This window comes from Neodiprion fabricii, chromosome 7 (genome assembly GCF_021155785.1).
Source record: "Neodiprion fabricii isolate iyNeoFabr1 chromosome 7, iyNeoFabr1.1, whole genome shotgun sequence".
NCBI classification, from domain to species: Eukaryota; Metazoa; Arthropoda; class Insecta; order Hymenoptera; family Diprionidae; genus Neodiprion; species Neodiprion fabricii.
In genome coordinates this window covers 7,151,059-7,177,704 of record NC_060245.1, presented here as the reverse complement: position 1 = coordinate 7,177,704, position 26,646 = coordinate 7,151,059, and the positions used below count along the sequence as shown (strand labels likewise).

The window sequence follows — 26,646 nt, the reverse complement described above, 5'->3', positions numbered from 1 at the left end:
AGCGTTGATTGGAAAGCCATAGACGACGGTTTTCGCAGTTGTGACGAGGAGAATGATTGTTTGATTGAAAAATATGAGACGGAGGGAATTGGGACGAATTGCCGGCTTCGCGGAGCCCGCGATCGCATAAAATTTGAATATTGTTATCGGCGAAGTTTAATGATCGTATATATAATAAGGAGACGCGGTGGAAAAAGCCGGCTTATTGGAAACGGACGTTAAGGGGGATGGTCTTCGAGTCGTTGATATTGATACGCGAAGCTTCGCGAATAACCGACGACCGAAATATACCGCTTTCATCTTTCTAAACCTAACCTTGGATTCAGGAATATCATCCAATATCCCTTAGCTATGTATTCCAGGGTGGCGACAGACGGCACTGAGAAAAATGTCATTCGTTAAAGTAACTAGAAAAATTCAGTAAAACAAGTATCGTTGAAAAACAAACTGTTTGAATATTGTTGGAATTAGGAAAAACGAGGTACGCGCGTTAAATTTTCGCAACGGTTGCAAGAAAATCTAACAACAGCGATCGTAATGAAAAAGAATAGTAACGGATCCTAGACTTTTCGGTAACGGCTATATTTCAAGAACTATATGTTTCGATTGTGGTAAAAAATGAAAATAGTTTTAAGGACCGACCGGTAACCGGAACTAAAAATTTCTATCCGTGCGAAAAAACCTGGAAAACTTAGGGAAAAGTCGAGGGGTTTTATTTAACGAAAATTATCGCCACCCTGTATACTCATTCCACTTGAAATAACGTTTTTCAAAACTTTCGCACTGTAATTTCGAAACCGTTTCTACGGTTTCAATGAAACTTTGTATACACGAGGAATTCCATACGAACCCAACCAACGACCGAGCCTCGCCATTTTTGATTCTGTTCAAGAATGTTTCTGCAGTTGACCCAACTCTAAAACAGTAGTCTGAATTTTTTTCAGATTTTTTACTCAACCGCCTCACTATTTGTAAATATTGAGAGTGATTTCGAAAAAAACCTTTTTTCAAAATTCTCGAAAAATTCTCAAAAACTGTATTATCTTTTCCAAACATCTCAAGACCGGGCTTGTGACGGGCTGATTCTTTTACCATTTTTTTTTTTCTTAAAGAATTTTATTGATCTACTCAAACATTGTCCGAACGCTCTGAAGAATTCCGATAAATTCTCGAAACGTTTATCTTTTACCGAGAACATTTCTAACGTTTGATTGACAAAGATACGGCCTGAAATGTGTCACCGTTTCCTCCTTATCGCTTAAAAAAAAAAAAAAAAAAAAAAAAAAAAAAACAAAGGAAGGGAAAAAAAAAGGATCCAAACCGAAGTTTTTTATCACGGCAAGTGCATTCCTCGAAATCTCACGCGCGTCGAAGATCGAACGAGTAAATAAATTGAAACAAAACAAAAAAAAAAAAGAAAAAGAAAAAAAGAAAGAAAGTAATCCATGTTACACAGTATGTAAAAGAAAAGTATATTGGCGCGGAATTCTCCCGCTTTTATTTACTCTTTTCACTTTCACTCAACGATACCGAGGCAAAAGGGATCCAACGTCGGATTGAAGGGTCCCCGGATACGTGAGATGGTCCGTTGAACGCGGATCAAGGTTTGCATGCCTTGACGGTGCAAAGAGAAAGAGGAAAAGTGGATCACCTTCTCTGCACGTGACCATCCACCACCAAGCCTAATCTCTCACCTGTCGTATCGATACCTTCGCCATTAGGGCGATTTATTCCTACTCGAGCAACGATACGTCTGGCTTGTGAGAGAAAGAAAGAGAGAGAGAGAGAGAGGGAGAGAGAGGGAGAGTGAGGGAGAGGGAGAGGGGATAGATAGATAGATAGATATATGTTCATTTAGCTTCCTCAGCTATTTGTTGTACATTTATAATATTATCTTGCACACAAGTGCATACATATACATTAGACTGGGCCAACAAAATTGACTGTTTTTTTTTTTTTTTGAAAAATATATCGAGAATATCATTCAGTATGGCAAAAAAAAAAAAATTTCATGAAATTTTAAGCCCTTAATATTAACTTTAAGAGGTCCATCGTCGCAATTTTTGATTTTTACTAATAATTTGATGTTTTACGTCAAAACTGTCGAAATATTGAAGTGAAAAAATTTATGTTCACTTATCCCTTTATAAAATTAAATTCCCTACAAAGAAGGTCTGATTACAGATTTTTGTCAGACAAGCCGTTTCCGAGTAATTAAGCTTAATAAATTAATATAATTTCTCGATTTGACTTTTTTAATTTGGAATTTCGTGAATAACGAATCAATGAATGTATAAAAAAGATCATGACAGATTCTTAAAGGAAATTTAATGTTCTACAAAAAAGATCTCTTAATATTTTTGCCTCAATTTAATTTTTCAAAAGTTATTCTCAATTAAAATTGAAGAAAAACTTGAAATTTTAATATTGTTTCGAAAAAATTTAACGGTTTATTATTATTATTATTACTATTATTATTATTATTGATCGAAGTTGGCACCTCGGAAAAAAAGCGCGTGGGTGGCTCCGGGGATTTCGGCTCCTGATGTTATCTGAAATAAAAAATTCTCGACAATTCTTGATCTACAGACATATGTCATTTTCGTCGGAACTACTGAGGTTAAATTTTGTGGATAAATAACGAAATGGCGGACTTTGAAAAAAAACGTATATTTATCTTAGCGAAGAAGGGGTTGTAAAATAGAAAGTTGGGGGTGAAAAAGTTTCTCGGTAGTTCCGACAAGAATGACACATGTCTGTAGATCAAGAATTGTCGTGAATTTTTGTTTTCAGACAACATCAAGAGCCAAAATCACCGGGGCCACCCACGCGCTTTTTTTTCGACGTGCCAACTTCGATCAATAATAATAATGATAATAATAATAATAATAATAATAATAATAATAATAAACTGTTAATTTTTTCAAAAAAATTTCTTTTCGTATCTTTAATATGTAAATAAAAACATCCTAAATATCCAAAACGATTAATTTTTATTTTCCTACGAAAAAAACACCCTCCAAAAAAGAAATGAAAATCGGCTCAAGTTACCAGACTACTACCTTAAACTGTTCCAATTTCTCACAGTCTTTTACCTCTGTCGGTAGCGCATTGTACATCCTTACTCCTTCGTAGTACGTACATACTTTTTTGGGCATTTTTTCGTCCTCCTAAATGGTAATGCTATACTCCCAACTCGACTTGTCCCTCTTCCACTTCTCGTTCCGACTATCAGCAGTCGATTTTTTTATTTCTTTTGGAGGTAGGTTATTCACCGTTTTAAATATAAATATATATATATGCATACATTGTAATATAGTCTCTGTCTTATCGACGTGAAGTGTAACGCATTGGGAATTTCCTCGACGAATGAGGGAGACAGGGATAGATGAGGCGGAGAATGTAACAAAACAGAGATATTTATTGGTTTCCTGGGACCTGCGTCTCTTGTGTAAACAATAGTTAGTATAATATAATGCTTTATACGTATATATTAAAGGGTCAGTTTCGTATTATTAGGGCGTAAAAACGCCGGTCAATTAAGATACGAAATCGAAATAGTACTGTTTTTACTAACTTTTGCGTAGGTGTAATTTTTGAGACTCTTTGGATTCGTTTTATACTCAATTAAATCGTGATAATGTGACATAGATTGCAGGATTTTTGTTAAAGTAGCAGTTTGAAAATTAGATGATCGAAAAAATCCTTGCTTTGCAAGTTCTATTTTTTTTTTTTTTGTTACAAATATTACAACGGATAGGAGATCCCTGGATTTCATAGATTTATAGAAGGTTGCGTTGTTTCTGCAAAATCGTGAGTAACAAATAATTTTTTCCATTTTTTACCGATCTGATGGCTATTTAAAAAATTTACCCGTCACTTAAAGTTTCCATTGAAAATCACCGATTCCTGTTCCGGCTCTTTTTATACTCACTCAGAACGATCGATCGAATTCTAACGACGTTCCAGAGTCCATGATCGCCAACGTTATGGAGTACAGACTTAAAAAAATCATCGTTCTCAATTTGAGAATGATTTTGTAGCATTTGTTACAAATTCTTTGTTCTACTGAAACCGTAATTTACAATCTGATACTGTATTTTCAATTTTTGGACGATTCTGCATTTCCGAATTGGCGATTCTCGTATTGAAAATTCTAGCATTCATCCAACGCGAAAAACTCTTCCGATAATTCGGTCAGTTCGGATAAATCCCTAACTCTCAGCTCTCCGCAGATAAGATTGAAGTTACGGTTTACGAGTTGAAGATGTTAATCGGATTACATGCAAGGAATATAAAGACGGCAGGTATAACGAATCGGATCGCGTGTATATTCGGAGAATAAAGATTGTAGCGAGTAAGGAATACCGAATATCGGGAGGATAAACCGATCTCGCGGTGTATCAGAAGCGAAGGATCGAAACGCGAGTCGAGGAAAATACGCGAAGCTCGGCGAAATTGGCGTACGAGAGTGAAAAGGGGAGGGAAATTAAATTGGCGTACAGCAAAAGGTCGAAGGTTAAAAAATGTATACGTACGCGCATAAATACGGAGTGTCGGTGCCAACTCGAGCAAATTTTAACCGCAGCATTTTCAATTTGATCGAAGCTTTTATGGTGCTAAATGATATTCGTGTCTTTGAAACCATCGTTTTTGTTTTTTTATTTTTCATACTACCACGCAAAGGTTGCAGTTGGGTTGTGAACGCATATAAAATTTTTCGACTCCGCTTATGTTTATTCTTTGAAAATCTCGAATTTACGCGATTCGATGTTCCAAAAACGTTCCTGAATATTTTTTACCCCGTAAGAAGCTTGTTAAAATTATAGGAAAGATGAATTTACCTTATTCACTATTTTTATAGCGAATAATACGCGATATTTTCCGGAATTTCAAAAAGTTTATCGTGGACTCAAAAATATCACAGAGTATTTTTTACATTCTCTGAACGATTGGACATCGATTGTTGAAAATGAAAATTTTCCTCCAATGTTACTACGATAGAACGAAGGAAAAAAATGATTCCAACATAAAACCGATCTTGAAATAATTGAAATTAAATCTTCAAATTTCCGACCATTTCTTGATAGTTCTCCAAAAAAGGTTGAACCGTGAAATTGTTTAAATATTCACAACCCAATAACTGTAGATTAGAAATTCGTTTGAAAAGAAACTTGCGCCACTGGATAAAACTTCAAAAATTTCAACAAAATTGAAAATGGCGGCGTAAAATCTTGGTCGGGTGACAAATCTCGATCCATCTTCCTCCGATCTCGATATTTCTTCAACATCGTATTCGGAGTGTCTCCACCTCTTTCCTCAGAGGAAGAAGATAAGCAGCTTCCGCAAATAAACCCAGCAACGAAAAAAGAAAGTAAAACGAAGGAAGGAACGAAGAGAATATGAGTGGGAAAATGGAAGAGAAGAAAAGAAAAATCATTCGGAAACATAATACTTGTGACGTTTGCTTCGCCGTAGTTCCGAAAGCTGCGCAGCGATGCTTTGGCACAAGAAAGATCTCGGGGCGATTTAGGGTTGAAATACGGGTTCGTATATCCCGGGTGTGTATTTTAATATAAGGGTAATGCAGGGCCGTTCGAGCCCTTCGAATGGGGCGGGTATCTCCCGGCTTTCCTTTGCCTTCCTCATCCCGCAGGACTCGACAAATTTATAACGAAACACAGTATCCAAATCCGCGTAAATCCTCGCCGAATTTAATAAAATTGTTAACGGCTATCGGACACCTTCTCCGTCGGCCAATATAACCCGAAAGGATTCGAACAATTTCTAACCTTCCTCCCTCCCTCTCTCCCTCTCTCTCTCTCTCTCTCTCTCAATTTCAATTCCACGCTCGAATAAGGTCGTCCGACATCCAATGCGAGGGACGATTCTTATTTCGCGGATCTGACTCGAAGCGGTGGATAAGGCTATTGGCAATTAGCGAAATCCGCTTCTGACTCGGCCCTTAATGTTTCATCAGTCGATTTTTTTCGTTACAGTGAGTCTAGTTCTGGATATTTATAACCTTGTGAATATAATCGAATCAAATTTGGTAAATGCGTATATTTTTTTGTGATACCCGTATCAGACATTTAAAATTATTGAGTATTTGAAAAATATAATCAATAATAATGTGTATTTAGCAATTCGTTTTTGGAAATTGAACATTTTGTACACTCACAATTATCAAGTATTAAAAAGGTATAACCAATAGTCACGTGCATTTATATAGTAATCCGGTTTTTGAAAATCAAACAGTCTGTAGTGAGCAGTTAGGGAGGAAGATCATTTTTTTCTCCGTCTTTTGATTAGGTTTTTGCATTGTGTGGGGCATGGTTGAAAAATCGTTTATTTTTTTTTTCAGTTTAAAATTTCCGTTCGTTCGAATCACTAATTTCGCGTACTGATTTCATACGAAAGATAATGACCGTTTTGTATTCGCTTTTCTCAAAATTGTAGGAAGAAACTTTACTTGTTCTTTTCTTTCCAAGTACCCAGAAAATAATTACGATATTTAAAAAATTGTCAGTACGTTCGGTGTCAAGAAGTGATCAAAATAATGCCGAATTATTAACACTGATACATTTTATAACAGCAATTGCATTTGAAAATTGTTATGTTATTGTTTTCGTTCGATATTGGGTGAGTTGATCAGTCATGTGTATGTAAAGTAATTCTACGGTATTACTTCGCTGATTTGACATTTCGCCTATTTGCGCCAGTTAGATAAGTAAATAAATAACAATACTCGAAACATATCGACATAGCAGTCACGTCGTCCTAAACGACGAGTGTGGTCGGTTCAATAATAGACACTGAAGTGTAAATATACATTGAAAAACTGTAAGGTAGAAGCGATTGGGATATAATAACTTTTAATTTCGTTTCTTATATTCTTACAGGTAAGAACATTTATCTAGTTTAAGTTACTTTATAAAGTTGTGACAATTGTGAATAAAAAACTTGTATTCTTACAGAAAGACAATTTAGCTGTTTAAACCAATCGTGACTAAGATAGAGATTCTCAATATATATATTTATCAAAAAAGCGTCGGTAAGTTAATTTCAATTAATTTTCATCATTTTCGTTTTCTTTTTCTTTTTTCGTTTGAAACTCGTCGTTTTTAAATATGCAAACGAAGGTTATCAAGTTGCGAAGAAATGAATTCTCCTCCAGAGTGCAATAATTTTCTGATCCCTGAGAACGAAAAACGACATGTATCAGAAAAAGAGGAAAAAAAAATATCACGGGATAAGTAGAGTTGAGCTGAGGTGGAATGCCCCGTACATGTATATTCTTATCTCGTGGGCGAAAATCTCTCAATCACTCGGGAAGGGTCGGAGGGGGAATTGATCACGCTACATTAATCTGATTGTGAAATCGCATATAATGGCTTTGAGAAAAAATTTCCTGCAGGGGATATATTGTATGTAAGGCGTTCCGACAGTCGATTTTAATTTCTTTTTTCACACTCCAGTACGCGGATTTTCATTTTATTGGGAAGAAAAGAACGACGCAGCAGATAGAAATTAAGATACACGAATCTCAAGGTTTTTTATGCGAATCATGCATTGAGTTTGAGACTTGAACGAATAAAGTTCGTTCGAACATAATTACGTTCAAAACAAGTTCCAGGATTCTGTTTGTGAATAACATGTGGGACCTTCCGTGCAAAATTAACCAATTTTCACCCTAGCCAGATTTTTCGATTTTTCAAAAACTTTTTTAAGTATCTTGAAAGAATTTCTGAAACCTGCGATTCGTGTATAGAATTTTTGTCTCTGATTGGGAAATATGAAAATTCACTAAATGTCGTTTTGAGGAGGGCCCCCCACTCGGGTCGAAACGTCAACATGTGTCGTTATCATTGATCTTCGTATCCGAAAATCATTTTGTTCGTCGACGGTGAGGTCAAGAATTATTTTTACATTACGAACGACGTCGACGAAGGCAGCAATATACCGGAATGATTGAGAACTTCGTTATCTTTTCAGCAGTCGGCGATTCCACAAAATTGATCACAGCAATGTTTCGAATGTTTGGATTAGCCTTCGCACTGTCATCCGCCTCACTCACAGACAATAGCACTTGACTCTAGACTGTCGATATCAACACATTGCGTATGAGTGTTATTGGCTGGGTAACGAGCGTAAACATAATTCAAAATTTCATAATGTTCATACGTGAAGTAAAATAAACCAGTAAAGAAAAATACACAGCATAGTTGAAGAAAGTGTTGAAAAAAAACAGGTCATTCATTTATTTATAGTTACCGACGAGCCATAAGATAATTTTTATAATAGAATAGAAGATCAATTCCCTTATACACGGTGCAAGCCAGCAAATTTGACCTGATAGTTTAAATCGAACGAGAATAAAAAATAAAATATGTATATAATAATCATCGAATTCAATTCAAAATTGTCGTAAAAGTGAATGAAGAATAACGAAAGTGAGGATATCGGATAGCCGTTGGTGAAATTTAGATGAAAACGTCAAGCGGTTGGGGAGAAGTTGTGCAGATATCGAAGGGAGCTCGAATGTGAATACTTGAGTGTGTACGTGTTATTTTATTTAATCGCGTTATTTTATATATTTGCAATTTCAAGCCTCGTCGTGTATCGGTTCTCGGTTTATTACCTGATCAGGATTCATTTCTTTCACACTTCGCAGAGATTTCTTCACGCAATTTCAAAATCAAACCGACTCTTGTCGGCAAACTGATCCGCTCCGACCTTTTATCCTCGATGTTATCCACGCGTGGTTAAATAAAAACTTTGTTGCCGTCAACTTGGGATTATCTTACGACCGTGAAAGGACAAGCGGGTTTTGAATGTCACAGCGAATAAATAGAAATAGCTGAGGGTGAGTATTGTTCGATAGGCAATGTCGACCGCGTGTTTACCGTAGTTCCGAATTTTCAAGTGAAACAGAGAAAAAGCCATTTTTCGTGAAACCGAAAAATAACCGCACTGGATCTTTTGCTCTTTGCTCCGTACGTAGCGGGAAGTAAGACGAACTTACTTTCTGCAGAGCGGAAATCAAGGGTGTCGGTTATCGACACCTTTAGACCCAATTATTGACACTTTTACTTTCCATAATTATAAATTTAAAGCACAAATTGTGGATTTCTCGATTACTAAAGTCAATTGCTCGACCCTTAGACGCTACAAATTTATGATCATGTCATTTTAGAACTAAGGATCAAACAGCTGCAATCGAAAAAGGTGAATAATTGGGACAGGATTAATAAATGGTAGACTCGAGGTAGTTAATTATTCGTTGTGACTGCCGAATGTCTTCACACCGTTGCCGATCAAGCTGATAAGGCTTCGGTACTGATTTGGGAAATAACGAATCGAAATTTGAGATATTTTTAAGTCATTAATGTGAACGACGTGAGAATTTGATAACGGAAGTAGCCGCCAGTAACAAACAGTACACAAGATTAATCTCGTACAGCATGTATTATGTTACGGAGTTTTATGGTCATGAATTTAGAAATTAACGTTCAACGGGAAAAGATCTCTCAAACTAATCACACATTACGGTTTCCAGTGTTATTTCTGTCACTGGAAAAAGTGTCTTGAGATTAAGCCCATACATTAGTGAACAATGTCAGTTTTTGACTTTTCTAACAATGTCGGACCATTGAGAAAAATCTGAAAAAATCATGGTAAATCACATGAAACCAGATGTTCACACTGTGAAAAAAAGGTCGTAACGACTCTTCAAAATCCACCGGAAATCAGCTATCCGAATGTTGAAAGATTCTTATAAGATGGAGTTTGACATCAAAAAATCTTAAAAAATCTTTCGTATGCACACAAATTTATGCCGGATCTATGATTTGAAAAAAATATTTTTACAAGTGGAAATAGCGGAATTTTTGTGGTAAAACTGAAAATCACGTTTCTTTTTGCAATAATTCCGAACAAAATGGAGTTGGAAGGTTAAAATGTGGTATGAGTCAGACATTCACCAAAAAAAAACAGTTTAGCGAAAAATAAAAAAATGCGGCATTCTCTGCTCTATAAAATGTAGGTGGAAATTACGTAGCAGTCAAAATTGATTTTTCGGAAATTTTCACGATGCGAGGTCGACTAGACATCAATCGATGATAATTATCATCAGCAAGTTTGAAAAATTATAAAAATCGTCAAGCTTCGTTTCTTGGAAAAATAAAATCTCAGACACGTTAACCATCGATTTTTAACAAAAATTTTATCAAAGAAATGTGCGCGACCAATCGCAAAATGATTGAAAGAAGAACCGAGATTCTCGATAGTGTTTGAAAATTTCCAAATTAAACAACGAACAACTCATTTCGAGACGTACGGGAAATAAAAGTCTCAAAAAAATGCTACTACCTCTAATTTTTCCACCCTTGCATTACGAACATAAAAATCTGAAAATAATCGATCGTGGTGTAATCAATAGTACATTATGTCACAAGGGAATAAAGTCGAAGAAATATCGCCCGAGACGTAATAATATGCTACTCTTGTCAACATCACGGTCGAGTCGGGAATAAAATGAGTATAATTGTTCGGAGTTCTTTTAATATCTTCTGGTTCCAGCTCTCCTTTCGGAAACACTGCGCACCCGTTATCTGCTCGGATGTACGGCTTCCTCTTCGGCGACATCCGTTCCCCTGACCCTTCGCTGCCCTCCCGGCACGACAATAAGCGTCACCCTTGCGCACTACACGGACAATCCGACAGCATCCCTCGGCATTCTGCAAGTTCCTCAATGTCCGCTGCCGGTTATCACACCTGACCAAGTATTCGGCCTAAATTGTACCAGCAACGTGCAGGTAGGTCCTGTATCTATTATTTTCTATTCTCATTTCGGTCCTTTTCTAAGGATCTACTGGCTATACATTCTCCACCAAACGCGAGTCTCGTCGACGGTATCGAATACTTTCTGACGAGGTGAAAATCGGAAGACATCAACCGCAATAAAGACGATAAGAAAGTCAAAATTGAATCATAAAAATGCCTGGATGGTGTCAATTAATTGTACGAACAAAACGTTGTTTAACAAGTTTTTGGAGAATTTTTTTTCTCCAGGTCGAGTCAAATGAATTCGTTGATTTTTCAGAATACACGTAAATTTTCGACAAATTTTCTCGTTGTTTCGAAATTTCCGTTTTCGAAAATTTTCAATTTTGAAAAATGGAGGATAAAATACCGAATTTGAAACAAAAGTCTGAAATATGTCAAGATATCCGGGTTCAGATATTCGATAAAACGATAATCGAAAAATTTGAAAATTAACGCATTGATGAATTAAATTATAAAATTTTTCTCAGTCGGATAAAAATCTGGTACGAAATAATAAGACGGAAAATTTGTCTCGCTTTTTTATGAGAATTTATATTTCATTATTTTCTCATTTAAAGAACTTTATTTTACCGACGGGCATGAAATGGAATTATAACAGGCTGTTTCAAATTCGTGACAATTGTACGTAAAAGCGTAGCTGATTCGTATACAGAGAAAAAATTGGGTTCACAATAATGAAGGCAGATTTCTATGTGATCAAGCTGCAGCGACATCTTGTACCGCAATTTTTACGGATGCTTCATATCGAGGTTATGTAGTACATTCCTACCCTTACCGACAGAGCAAAATCACCTTTTTTTCTTCCAATATTAAATAAACGAACGAACGAAGGAAAAGGGTTTGAATTTTGACAATGCATCGCTCTTTTCCAGCGGAAGTCAGGAAATTAATTCGTATCCCGGAAAGGGGTTAGTTTGCTCGGTCGGTAAGGGTGAGAGTACTACATGACCTTAAGCGTAGCGCGTAAAGCTGCGAGAAGAATGGGCAGGGATTTAATTTTCTGAAAGCAAGAGAACATTTAAGTAATGAGAAGACACTCGGTCTCTCAGTCTCGTTAACGTCAAAATTTAAGCTTACGATCGCCGTCTCGAGGGGAATCTAAAAACTTCGAACGAAAATTGATCGCTGCGAACAAGTGACAGTTCGAAGCTCGCATTTTCCCTCTCTAGGCAATCGAAAAAATCCAAACAATGAAAAGGATATGAATGACAGAGGGAAATTGGGAGGATGAAAAAAAAAACCACCCCAATCATAAAAACGAAACGTACAGAATCCGTTCAGCCGATACGCTTTATATAAAGCTCGGAGAAAGGTGAAACGCAAGCTTTGCGAATGCTTTCTTATTTTTTATCATTACGACACATGTTTTTGCCGTACTTGTTGCGTAATCAGCAAACTAATCAATTTTTTCGACTATGAAACTGTCGGATAATTTATTCGCTCTGTGTGTGTGTGTGTGTCTGTGTGCGTGAAAATAATTTATATTTATGTAAAGAAAACGTATATTTATAATTAAAAAATTTGCATCGAATTCTAATGAAATCCTAAATGATTTTTTTTTATTCTCGTTTTATTTCAAACGAGTTGCGACCAAACAAACTGTGTTTTTATTTCTGTGCATATTGTCACGGTGTTGAAAAATTTTACCGTTAATGCGGAAGATTTTTTCTATAAGATACCGTAAGATTGTAGAATTTCAACAGATCGGTAGAAATCACGTTGAGAGTAAAGAGTTCGAGTTTAATGTTCGGCATGAAAATACACAGCTGCATTATTTAATGTGAAAGGAGAAATTTCCGGCTCTTAGCTATCAAAAACAGAAGTAAATAAAAGAGCGTGTTACTGGAATTTTTACTCGTGCAAATTTAACGCTAGAATTCTCGACGCAACCCGTTGCAGGAATGAGTGGATGTAATTAATTCCGTTCGGAGGCGTTGAATGAAATTAAACGAAATTGGATAAGATAAGGATGGGCTCGTGATGGGAATAGAAAACGAGAACTCGCGTACCAAGAAAATATTCATCCGGGCACCAGGAATTGATAATGAAATGAGAAAATGGACCGACGATACTTAATTCCGTTTAAATTACTCCCGCGGTGTTATTATGTACATATATAACACATATTAGGGTGAATCAGGAAAATTTTCTTTTTTTTTTTTTTTCTTTCAAACAGGTTCAAAAGTTTCATTTAGGTATACAGAGACACCAGTTAATATTTAAGATCTTAAGGGAGCTTTCCAGTGTGACAGCCCGAAAAATCGCTGTTTTTCGCGATTTTTTTTTTTAAAGAAAAAATAATCTAATCGGTCTGGTTTTTTTTTTGTATATTAATTGGGTATTGAAGAATACAAAACAATTTTTTAAAGATCGATTTATTTATAAATTAATATCTATAAAAATGATGAAACAATTGTTGCAGAAAATGCACTTGGATGTGGTGTCCACGTTGGGGGTCACAATTTTGATCTGAAACAAAAAACACAAAAAGATTATTGATCGGTATATAATTGGCTTTCGTGCTATGGAAGCTTTTTTCTTTTTTTTTTTTTTTGCAAAAATGGCGCCAGTTTGAACAAAAAGTATCGATTTTAGCATTTTTTTTGGCAGTTTTTTTTACAAAAAAATAGGAAGATGTCAAAAAAAAAAAAAAAGCTTCCATAGCACGATAAACAATGACGTTAAGAATATTGTGTAAAAAATTCAACTCGATAGCTTTAAAACTCTGCCCTCCAAGTTGGACACCGTTTTGAAAAATGCTGTTTCGGGAAAAACGCGTTCAAAGTTTCAAGTGAGGAAATTTTAGGTAAATCGTTTACTTACGGTCAATCAGCGATGCCAGGTCCGTACAATATCCCTTCTGCTTCTTCGAAAAGATCGTGCTCAATGGATTGTTTAGTCCGACGAGCTGTCCTCGCCTCTTTGCTATCCAGGGACGCCCGGCGGTTTGCTTGGATGATGCGCGCATTCTTGTACTTAGCGGCGAAATCTGCGGCGCTCGGCCCTATCGTGCATCACATCGTCTTCAAAATTTTTAAAATTGGGTCGTAACCTTCATTGAAGGTGCACACAGCACACTGCGTAGCGATTTCTACTATCTGCTTGCCGCAGAATACGTCCTTTGGGGCTGAGTTTTTGAAAAATTAGCACGCGATCCGCTTTTTTTTTTGAAAATTGAGTGCGACAAAAAAATAAGTCGCGCGACTAATTTACGGCTAATTAACGGCAAATTATGCAATAATCCGAATTCACATTTTCGACAATTGGCGAGCCAAGTTCATGTACGTGCAGGTAGGAACGAGACAATAGAAATAACAGTCGCACGGGCAGACGGCCGACGCGGCAGCTGTAGCGCTCCGTTGCCTTCTTCCAAAAAATGCTGTACAGTAACCGAAATAATCTGAATTTCGGCATGAAATTTTCAGGGAATATTCGGAAGAGTGTATACTATTCGATAAAGCAAAAAAAAAAAAATCGATTTTTTGAAAATTTCACACTGGAAAGCTCCCTTAATATCAATATTAAGGGGTGGCTCATCGCACTTTTCGATTTTCCATAAGAATAACATAGGAAAAATGTTGTTTGCTTCTTCTAGTTTTTATAACTAGCTAACGAAGCGTCGTACGAAAAATCCAAAGACATACTTTTCTAGGAAATTGAATGCTCTACAAAAAAGGTCTCTTGTCAAAATTTCGTAAAACTAACTGTGTCAAAGTTACAGCCTGTCAAAAGTTGAGTTACCTATAATTTGACCGTTTTTGAATATTATAGCGTAGCTACCGGTCTCATAAAAAAACTGTGCATGAGTTTTTTTGTGAAGCGTACATTTTACTTCAAATAGATGATAACTGATAATTAATTTTTCCAACAATAAAAAAATTGTAAACTTGAAAAAAATTTTTAGCAGAAATCTGCTCTGAAATTGTTTTTCTCCTTTTATTATTTTTTTTTTTTAATGGTAAACGATAGTTTTTTTTCATTGTTGCAAAAATGATTCATCAGTTATCATCTGTATATCTCGTCTAAAATCGAGTGTCTGCTTTGCAAAAAAAACTCATGTACACTTTTTTATAAGACCGGTAGCTACGCTATAATATTCAAAAAAAGGTCAACTTATAAGTAATTCAACTTTTGACAGGCTGTAACTTTGTCGCAGTTAGTTTTACGAAATTTTGACAAGAGACCTTTTTTGTAGAGCATTCAATTTCCTAGAAAAATGTGTCTTTAGATTTTTTGTACGACGCTTCGTTAGCTAATTATAAAAACTAGCGGAATCAAACAACACTTATCCTATGTTATTCTTATGGAAAATCGAAAAGTGCGACGAGCCACCCCTTAATATTAATATTAAAATCTTAAATTTTAACTGGTGTTTTTGTATACATAAATGAAACTTTTGAACCTGTTCGGAAGGAAAAAAAAAATTTTTTTTCTGAATCACCCTAATATATATACACAAGTCGAAATTTCTTATCGTACTAAAAGTTTGATAGCGGTGTCAAAAATAAAGATAATCAAACGTTCCGAGCAGAGTTTTTTCAGAAGTTTTTCAAATCTTTAATTTTGGTCGGTCGATAAAATCGTTTCGAAAAATTGTAGAAAATTCAAATTAGGTCGAAAAAAAACCAGAGTACGTTTCGAAGTGAGAAGAATCATAGAAAAAATCGCGCGTCAAATCTGATAGGTCAAGGGTAAAACCCAGGTTGAATTGGCATGGAATGCCCTATATATAATAAAATTAGAAATAAAACTGCGATTCACTTTTGTTGGTGTAATTCCAATGTTGAAACTGCATTTGAAATTATTACTCACGATGAAAATAATAGTATTGGATCAGCTTTCTTCCCCTAGATTTTCGAATCTAACCATTTTCCAATCGACGGGGTAAAATATTCTATCCGGATTTGACAGAACAAATCCTCTGCTCCGCTTTTATTTCCATTTTATAAGCTGTTGAACGCGTGGGTTTTATTTTAATAACCCGAGGATGAAATATAAATCCTTCGCACTGAGCCCTGCTTCACGTTTCGTCAGGACTCACATTTCGAGCCGTGATATCAAATTACAAATCCCAGTGAAGAAGTTGAAAGCCGTGGAAAACATCCTCCGTCATGCGTCAGTTTTAGAGCCACTTGTGTAAAAAATTTTTATTCAATCCTCGGTGTAAACAAAGCCACTAAAAAGAACTCTCGTAAATCGAGTTAAGAATGAATCGGAACTTATTGTTGAAAAAAGGGCTTGAAAAAATCTCCAGCGATATTACAAGATATCATCGAACGATACAAATTCAACTCGTATGAAATTTTTTTTTTTTTTTGTCAAGTAATTCCTCGTCAATATTCAACACACTTCGGACCTTTGTCCCAGTTTTGTTTTATTTTTTTACTTCTTTTTTTTTTCCTCCACCGAATTCTTCTTCCTTCGAGTTTGGCGAGGAAAGTTTGATCGGAGAAAAGTTTTCGTTAAAATTCAATAAAATTCCTTGAAATTCAACCAATCCTTATCTAATTTAAAATCCCTTACTTAGTAGTGTTCTTTATTCAACGTAATCGTATAGATTTTTTTCGTTTGGAAAATTGTTACTTTCCTGGGATAAAAAAAAATTACTCGAACGAAGAAGCGTCAAATCAAATCTTTTAAATTATTTTTATACAATGAAAGTTTGTTGTTATCTTTTGCGTTCTTTCGTTTCCTTCAAGTTTGAATAATATAATTCGTTTTTCGTGTATAAAAAAAAAAAAATGAAAGGGAAACGCCTTCCTGTTGACCGATATAAGAGCGGCAACGAAACGGTGCCAAACGGTTAGATCCGAATTATATCGAGTCTCTGGGTGAATTGGGCGTGTTTTTTTCCACGCGAAAAAGAGCCACTCGTTTAACTGTATCGTCGGCAGAGCGAGATTAGGGTGATTGAGATTTCTGAGAGAAGATTAGCCAGACTTCGCGACGCTGTCATTGCAGCAGACAGAAGCGTTGACATTTCCGCGAGTTTGATGATCGCCATCAAATAAGCCCGAGGAAAGTTTCACGGATTAAATGATGCTTGCGGTGATTAATCCAAATTTGCTACGGAGGATTTCCCCCTTTATTGAATACAATTTTATACCTTGGTGGAAATGAAATTTCTCCGCGCAATTCTGCAGAACGTTTCTCTACGCAGAAATCTCTGGATTAAAACTCGTTGTCGTTACCTGGATAAAAGAAAATACAGATACGTAGAAAATAATGAAATCAAATCGTGAATTTCCCCCTTTTACCTGCGACTATTTCAACACTGAGATAAATTTCATTTCTTACAGTATACTGGAAAAATTAAGTAAAACAGATATCGTTAAAAAAACTGTTCGAATACTGTTGGAATTACAAGTAACGAGGTACGCGTAAACATTTTGCACTATTGGCGATCCTTTTTGGTAATTGCAACGCAAAATCAGTTTCTAAGGTTTACTCTACTTTTTTTAGCTAGAAAACTAATTTTCATTTTCTACTTGGAATTATATTTTTCGATTGTGGTAAAAAATGAAAATAATTAAGGACTGTGAGCGATAATCGGAAATAAAAATTTCTCTCAGTTAAGTTATCCTTAGCCAATTTTAAAATATCTTTATAAAATTTATCTAACCTGAATTTCCGACGGGTCTGCAAAAAAAAAAAAAATTATTCAGCCGCATCGAATGTTTTTGGTAAATATTTCGTTTTCGAGTCTCCTGAATCCAAAAATTACTTCCATTTCCCTTCATCGCACAGAGTATTTTTGAAAAATACAAGTTGTTTGCATTAAAAAGTGTAACAATAATGAAAAAACCAACATTTCATTATAACAAACCAAACAACATTTCTCATGAAATTAAATAAACTATCTCTCCGTGAAATTTACTCAACATTCGGTGTTCATTCTTTCTAACTATGAAACCTTTTCTTCTTCTTTTTAATACTTTTCCATTTTCTGTTTCCCAGTTTGTATTTATTCCCGAGTCTCCCTCTAATAAACATTAAATTGACATACAGATACGAGTTCAAGAAAAAAACATCACTTGATGGAATTTTTTTGAGTATTTTTCCCGGTTTCAGTGAGTAAAAATGCATTAAAAAAACAGTATGAAAAAATCTCTAGAGTTTTTCGGTTGAAGATCTGTTAAATCTGTAGTTAAAAAAAAAAAAAAAAAAAAAAAAAACGGACTCGAGTCGTTTCCTTGGGTTTTTATGATGTTATTTCCATCCAATGTCTATGATAGCATATTGGCACGAAGGCATGAAGTTCGATTTCGAAAGGGCTATGACGATACATTGACCATGAAATGGAATCACCGCTATATTGACACAGTTTCAGTAGGCGAGTTTATAAACAACAACTTTCAACGTAGAATAAAGGATGAATTTTTTGTAAAAATATTTAAAGAAACGGTCCATTTAAATACCAACTTGTAAATAAATTCTGAAGTATCATCCAAAGTGAAACTTACTTGAAACTGTAAAAAAAAAGAAAAAAATATACGATCATTGGGCTACTGATTTTTATTATTTTGATAAGATAAAATTCAAATTCAAATTCGAAAAAAAATGTTTACTTTCACGTAAAGCAGCGTTCAACATTTAATAAGTGAAAAAAATTAAAAAAGCTCGAACTGTAACACGCGACAGAGCTTTAAATTTTTATCGCATTATTTTACTGTATAACTTCAACAATTTCCGACTCAATTTTGTCTCAACTTTATCGACCATGAATGCGAAAAACAAAATTTGCTTACGCACTGTTAAAATTAATTGTGAATTTACCGCACATTTACTGTACAAAATAATTAGTAATTTACGAAATGAGGTTGTAAATTTACAAATTCAATACAGTGACGTAAATTATCATGTATTTTTCTTAAATTTATAATGAAAATTTTTGATTCTACTAAGATTTATAGGAAAAACACGAATAAGTATTTTGAATTTACTCAATTGTTTAGTAAATTTATCGTACTTGTGAACTGAATAAACAGTAAATTTATGATTAATTCACTGTTCTGTATCCGAATAAAACTTTTAATACAGTGTAGAAAGATTTCATACAGAAATTTTTAACAGTGCAGCTTTTACCGTCGATTGTTTCTGAAGTAATGTATTTTTTTTTATTTTTTTTTTTTAATTTTTAGTTCTCTTCCCTCGCCGATGTCATTTTATCCTCTATAAACCGGCGAAACTTTGACGAAATTTCACGCACAAAGCGAGGAATGCGAGGAGCTTTGATAAACGGAGTATGGCCACGTTAAATTTCATAACTTTTCTCCCGATCGATAGCGCAAGCTTTTACAAGTACATACCGAGTTATTTATGTTCCGGCAGCGATACGCAACGAGTTTATCCTCAAGTTTTCACCCCGATGTAAAACAGGAAATAATATTCTCAAATCAATATAAAAACGGTTTTCGAAATCTCGAGTAGCAGAATTATATCATTTGGCAGCAGTTTCTGTTTTCACCTGTTCGCGAAAAATTCGAAATTTGAAATAGCTGATTCTAAAAAGAAATGGCGAAAAATTGAAAAAAAATTGCAAGACGATCAACGCGTAAGCTTTGATTGAAAAGGAAATCAAATATCGCTGAGTATTTGCAGAATTTTTCACAGAAAATACCGTTGATTTTATTTTGTTATTACTTTTCGTACGTACGACGTCTCGCGACATATTTCGCTGCTCGAGAATCCTCCCCTCGAGTGTACGAGAACAGCTCATTAATATGAAGTTGAACATACATTGAGAGCGTATAACGAGACTTTGAAATGTAAAATATTCTTGGGGAAATTTCATAGCTATGTAGGTCAAACGTTTCAAGTATATTTTCACGGTTACTTGAACGTTTATTACGAACGAATTGAATTTTCCTAAAATTTAAATTATTCCAATTCTATTACCCACGATTAATTCGTGTAATTTCAGTTTGACATTCCTGAGACTTTTCGTTAATTTTCATTCGGTTCACAATTACGTAAATAACCGTGCGACAATTGTATTAAACACGTTATATTACATGTATTTGTATATATATTAATGCGCAACCGCGGTCTGGTATTTAGTATTTAAATTGTTCATTTCGCGCGGCTTCAGGCCTGTGTAAATTTTCGCCTATTCGCACATTCTACGCGATATGTTCATTTCAACAGGGCGGGGTTGAAATTTCGAGTTTGAAAATTACGGAAAGGACCAAAATCCGAATTCTTTTTTTTTTTTTTTGTTGGCGGAACTTGAAATAAAGATATCCAAAAAAAAAAAAAAAAACAACAGCAAACGTCAAAGTTTCGCAGATAAACAAAATTTTTTTAGGAACAAGCGATTTTCATAATGTTTCATCAATCGTGCAAGGTATTATATTTTCTGAATTTCAGTTATAACGTTGAAAAAAAAGAGTTGTGCAAATATTTCCCAACGTTATAATTATCGTCTCACGTAGTTGAAAGAGAAAATACCTTGTGACACTAATTAACTCCAATCAATAACTAGCTATTTGACCAGAATCGCAAATATACATATATTGCAGTTGACGATTTCCCATCGAGTATAGAAAATTAAATACCGAATGTTTCATTTTACATAATTGACGGTATTCGAGTTCTTATGCTTGGCAGATCACAATTTTACAAAATTATACATCTTCTAATATCACCTTGAAAGTAACGACACTTTTTCCCCCTTTAGAATTAGTATCTAGGAATATATTGAATACAATTCATTTAAAGGAAATGGAAAATACTTGTTTTCGACGAGATTATCATCAGTAATGTTTACGCTGTTATCGTTTAACCGAAAAAGTTAAGTTGTTATATGAAAGAAAAAACATAAATACACAAATAAGTAAATTGCGAAACAGGAGTTTAAGGATAGAAATCGATTGAAGTTGATTGGTTACATGAATTTTATCAAAACAACATGTAATGACCATGAAGAATGCGTTTTCGCAAATTTACACGAAAGTTTTCCAATCGTTACAGCAACTCTCCGTGATATTTTCAATGCCACCTATATTTACTACGTTAAATTCACACAAAATGTAACGAAAGATAAACTTGTGTGCTTTATGATAGATAATGGAAAAAAGTGGTAGTTCTTATGAAATATACGTTTTAAAAAATTTATGGAAAACCGATTAGTTTGTAGAATTTGTACAAATGCTTACTCTCTGAGCGTTGGAAGAAGCTGCACTGAGAGAAAAATTTAGTTCCGGTTACCGCCCGATCCTTAACTATTTTCATTTTTTACCACAATTTAAAAATACAGTTCTAGGTAGAAAATGAAAACTAGTTTTCCAGATTTTACCAGAAAGTCTAGCATCCGTTACTATTCTTTATCATTACGATCATTGTTGCTATATTTTCTTGTAACTGTTGCGAAAATTTAATGCTTGTGCGAGAATAAATTGACGCTAAAGCCTTATTCAACAAAAAAAGTAGAGTAAACCCTAGAAACTGATTTTGCGTTGCAATAACCAAAAAAGGATCGACAATATCGCGTAATGGTTACGCGTACCTCGTTTTTCGTAATTCCAACAATATTCACAGAGTTTTTTTTAACGATACCTGTTTCACTGAATTTTCCTACTTACTGTAACAAACGAAATTTTTCTCAGTGTAGTTGCAATTCGAGGTTGGCTGAGAATGAGAACCATTTGAATGAATAAGAATATAGCAGACACAAAAATAATTCAAACGACTCTGTAGTTTGTTTTTCTATGTACGAAAGTACTTTCTTATACACTTATTATTATAATTTTCTGTATTTCGAGTTTCTATATTTTAAAAATTCTGTTAAACAGATTATCGGCTTGTTGAAAATTCGACACTGCGACTTTTGGACATTTTTACTCCCTGCGGTCTGAAATCTAGTCCACTCCGCAATTCTCATATCCATTATTATCTCCTTCCTCCGAAAAAAAAAAAATCGAGAGTGTCAATTCGTCCCGAAACCCGAAGGGATCAATTTCAGTATCGCCAAAGGGTGGGAAAGAACTGCATTATCGACGGTCGGTAAAGTCATCCGTCCGGAGGATAAGATCACGATCTGCTGTAACGGTATGAAGAAGAGCGAAATATCGGAGCGAGAAAGAGGGAGGAATGGGGTAAAGGGCGAGAAATGGGGACGAAAAGGAGGGTAAAAGTGTCCGGGAAAATGGGCAGAGCAGTTTCGACGAAACCGGATGTGACCCCGTCAAGTACGGTCCATCCGTCGCGGGTCGGCGTTTTCTCCGCGGCAATTCCGCGTCAAGTGTTTGCCTCTGCGATTCCTCGTCGTACAAATCCACCCTGCATAGTTTCTTCGCCACTGGCGACGAAATACAAACACACACGTACGTAACCGAGGGAGAAGCCTAACAACGAGGAGTTAAAATTCGGACCACGTGACGCCGTCTCCTCCTCATGTCGATTTACGATCGCTCTGCGGTCCGGGGTTCAATTTCGAGATCGAAGCTGGTTCATCTTCGAACCTACAGCCGCATGCTTTTAATTCTTCTCCTCCGTAAACATTGTACATCCACGCCTTTCAAGAGACTCTCTCAATCCTTTTATTCTTGCTTTTCAATTTCCACCGCGGTTTTCTCAGGGAATTTCATTGATTTTTAGATTAATTAATTTCCCCCCGTTTCAACACTCGTATCTTATTTTAAACCACTGGTGCTGTACGCTTCTTAGCTACAATTAAGGTCGTTTGGTATTCTACCCTTACCGACCGAGTAAACTCATCCTTTTTCTCTCTATATTGAATAAACAATCGAACGCGAAGGGTTCAAATTTCAACGGTGTATCGCTCTTTTGTAAAGGAATTCAGGAATGTTACTCATATACCAACAATCGTTTAAAAAAATGTGTGCTATTGTGATACGTGTTGCTATTCCCACAACTCCAAAAAGTGCTGAGAGATTATTTTCGCAATTCGGGAAAGAATGAGAAGTGAAATGAGCCATCGTGAAAACGTTTTATACAAGATCGACGTCGCTAGACGAAAACTGGGATCTATAATAATTTTGTAAATAAAATATGCTTCCACGATCAGCTGGACGCACGTTAGCCAAAAAATAACTACACTCACTCAAATAAATACTTTTTTTCCACGGCACAGTATCTCCATACTTTTTTTTCTTCAATATCCGTGTCTTGAGATTTGGTTGAAATTATGTCTTTCAGCGCAAAATACGAGTGCTTTATGATTTTTTGAGTAGATCGATACGTATTCCGATATTTTGTTGTTTTATGGATTCTTACTTCATTTTCAAAATTTCAAATAATTTGCTTGGAAATATCATAGTTAAAAATTATCCCAGAATTTTTCCAACTCATTTGAATCTATATCTTCGTTTATACGCAATGACTTTTGATGTGGATTTATAAGTACGTCGTTAAAGAATTCACTGACAATCAGTATCAACTTTGATCGACAGAAATTGGACAGGTAATGCAAGTTTACTTGCCATTAAAAGAAACGAAACTGTAGCGCAGTGCATCTAATCGTGTTCGTGAGAATTTAGAGAACGTTTCAGCCACCTAGCGGAGAAAATATTACAACCGGTGATATTTCCACAGGCGTGGATGAGAATTTTTAACAAATTTTACCAAATTTTTCGTCATCTCGTTAAACATGTGCAAGAATTTCTGTTTTTTGATATTCACATTTGAACTGTTATTGTGGTGTTAAATAATTAGCGCTGCAGGTTTCGCGATATCAAAATTTTCACCTCGTCGCGTGTCATTTGAAATTTGCCAGGATATTCAAATTTTTCCACCCCTCCGACATTCCCGTCACCTCGACCCTGCTGTGGAAATGGAATTCGAGGCATCTCCTGAAATTCCTCAAAAGTTTCATTGCGTCTTATGAAGACGTGCAGGGAAAGTCTCGGCCCGTCCACACAGACATAATTGACATTTCTTGGAAAGGGCGAAGTAGACGGAAAACTTTACTTGAAAAGGTTGGTTTATCAAAGAACGATACATTTCGGTCATTTTATGATGAGACAGTCGTTAACTTGCGTCATCAAATCTCATCGAGCCATTATATCCGTAAACTACGTAGATCTCTTAAAAAACATGATGGTAGAAAATTGATTTGATGTTTCAAGAGGGATTATGATGATTCTGCGAATATGGTGAGCGCTATAAATAAACCGACGTCCAAATTTCGAAACTCAAAATATCGGATCCAATATGGCGGACTGAAAATATGAAAATTGATCCGATTCTCTTGAAATTTGTCACTCAGGGTTTTCGGGGTCGTTGAAGACGAATCCGATTTCAGTATTCCAAAATTCAATACGACTGATCCAATATGGTGGACTAAAAATATAAAAATTGGTCCGATTCGCTCGTATCAAATACAGCATTTTGAATTTTGTAAAATTCTCGGATCTGACCCCATTTTTGAAATTAGCGACCTCGACAACTCTTACATACCCAGTTCCAAGGAATTTCACCGCAAAGAAAAACGCATGGTTGAAAGGGTTAAGATGGCTGAAAATCTGAAAATATTTTACGATCTCACTCTACAAATGGCTCATTATAATATGCGGAAGACTATTTTCACAACTCATAGAAGAAACGTTTTCTGCTGATAAACCGCCTCTTTTCGAAATCATTATACAAAGAAAAGGCGTTATATTGTCGGCTATTAATTTTCCGAATTGTTTCCGAGTCTCTTTATTCGCAACAGTGCGAACGCTCCGAAAAATGGGCTAAATTGGAAGCGAGTAAACATCCGGTTACCGGAGGCTCGGTTTCAAGAACGCTGCTCTGGTTGGTCGAAGCTTTATCAAGCTTTCGTTTTCACCGCACGCCAAAGCGAGCTTACACATTTATCTTTGCCCAATTCTCCGCTGAAGCAAACACGACATCTTGCTTTTACCAGCGCATTCCTCCTGTAACAGTTCAAATAGCGCGCCAACTACGCAAACCAAATGAGAGAGTGATCGTGTAGTGTGCGTGAATCAACGTCGAATTGATACCTCGTAGTCCACATTTCAATTTATTCTCTCAACCGTCAATTTTACAACCGTACATTTCTTTTTTACTAAACACAGCCCAGGCACATTTTCATCTAACAACAAAACTATATGAGACAAAACGTAACAAGCTTAGCAAGCTTATAATGACGAAAAGTGAAAAACCATTTACGAAAACGAGATCTGTGCAACGAAACCACTTTGCACAACGATAGATGAGAGTAAAAGCCGAGTAAAAGAAAAAAACTGTTATTATTTGAGGAAAGAACCAATCACCGAAGAATTGTCACAAGAAACAAAAAATCGTTTGACAACGATCATTATATATGTGTAAAAGGCTTATTTTGATTTTGCAAATGAATGGAAGGACGATACAATGATTGAAAATAAGTAATATTTACAATGATAAATTTTTTTTTTTATACCATTTATACACCCCTGATTTATTGATTTATTGAACAAGAAAAGGTTTATACAGTTTTCATAAGAAGAAGATGATTCGCTCGAAATTTCTATATGATAGAATAACATTGATTGATTTTATATCTGGGAATACAGGTTTGAACAATTTTCTTTATATATCGTCTACACCTCGTGTCTTTAATAACGAGTTTTTCGCCTTTTTTTTGCGATTGTTGTTATTTCGATAACGAAAAATTTCTTCAAATCAAAAACAAGACTGAGAAAAATTTCATTTGTTAAAGTGACTAGAAAAATTCAGTAAACAAGTATCGTTAAAAAAAGTGTTTGAATATTGTTGGAATTAGGAAAAACGAGATACGCGTAAACATTTTGCGCTGTTGTCGATCCTTTTTTGGTTATTGCAACGCAAAATCGGTTTGTTCGGTTTACTCTACTTTTTTAATTAAACAAGGCTTTAACGTCAATTTATTCTTGCACGAGCATTAAATTTCGGCAACAGCTGCAAGAAAATATAGTCAACAGTGATCGTAATGATAAAGAATAGTAACGGATGCTAGACTTTCTGGTAAAATCTAGAAAACTAGTTTTCATTTTCTACCTAAAACTGTATTTTCAAATTGTGGTAAAAAATGAAAATAGTTAAGGATCGGGCGGTAACCGGAACTAAATTTTTCTCTCAGTGTAGCTTCTTCCAACGCTCAGAGAGTAAGCATTTGTACAAATTCTACGAACTAATCGGTTTTCCGTAAATTTTTTAAAACATATATTTCATGAGAACTACCACTTTTTTCCATTATCTATCATAAAGCACACAAGTTTATCTTTCGTTACATTTTGTGTAAATTTAACGTAGTAAATATAGGTGGCATTGAAAATATCACGGAGAGTTGCTGTAACGATTGGAAAACTTTCGTGTAAATTTGCGAAAACGCATTCTTCATGGTCATTACATGTTGTTTTGATAAAATTCATGTAACCAATCAACTTCAATCGATTTCTATCCTTAAACTCCTGTTTCGTAATTTACTTATTTGTGTATTTATGTTTTTTCTTTCATATAACAACTTAACTTTTGTGATCGTAATGAGAAAGAATAGTAACGGATGCTAAACTTTCTGGTAAAATCTAGAAAACTAGTTTTCATTTTATACCTAAAACTGTATTTTCAAATTGTGGTAAAAAATGAAAATAGTTAAGGATCGGGCGGTAACCGGAACTAAAAATTTCTCTCAGTGTAGCTTCATCCAACGCTCAGAGAGTAAGCATTTGTACAAATTCTACGAACTAATCGGTTTTCCATAAATTTTTTAAAACATATATTTCATAAGAACTACCACTTTTTTCCATTATCTATCATAAAGCACACAAGTTTATCTTTCGTTACATTTTGTGTAAATTTAACGCAGTAAAT

At 35.2% G+C, this 26,646-nt stretch overlaps 1 protein-coding gene across 2 annotated transcripts in view; it reads left to right on the top strand.

Moving 5' to 3' along the window:
• LOC124186439 (protein eva-1 homolog C-like) overlaps positions 1-26,646 on the top strand; it is a 74,897-nt gene that overhangs the window by 9,459 nt on the left and 38,792 nt on the right. For both annotated transcript variants that reach the window (XM_046578173.1, XM_046578175.1), the window contains one exon: positions 10,582-10,817. In XM_046578173.1, coding sequence (XP_046434129.1) covers positions 10,582-10,817 — 236 coding nt within the window. The remainder of the gene's footprint in view (positions 1-10,581; positions 10,818-26,646) is intronic.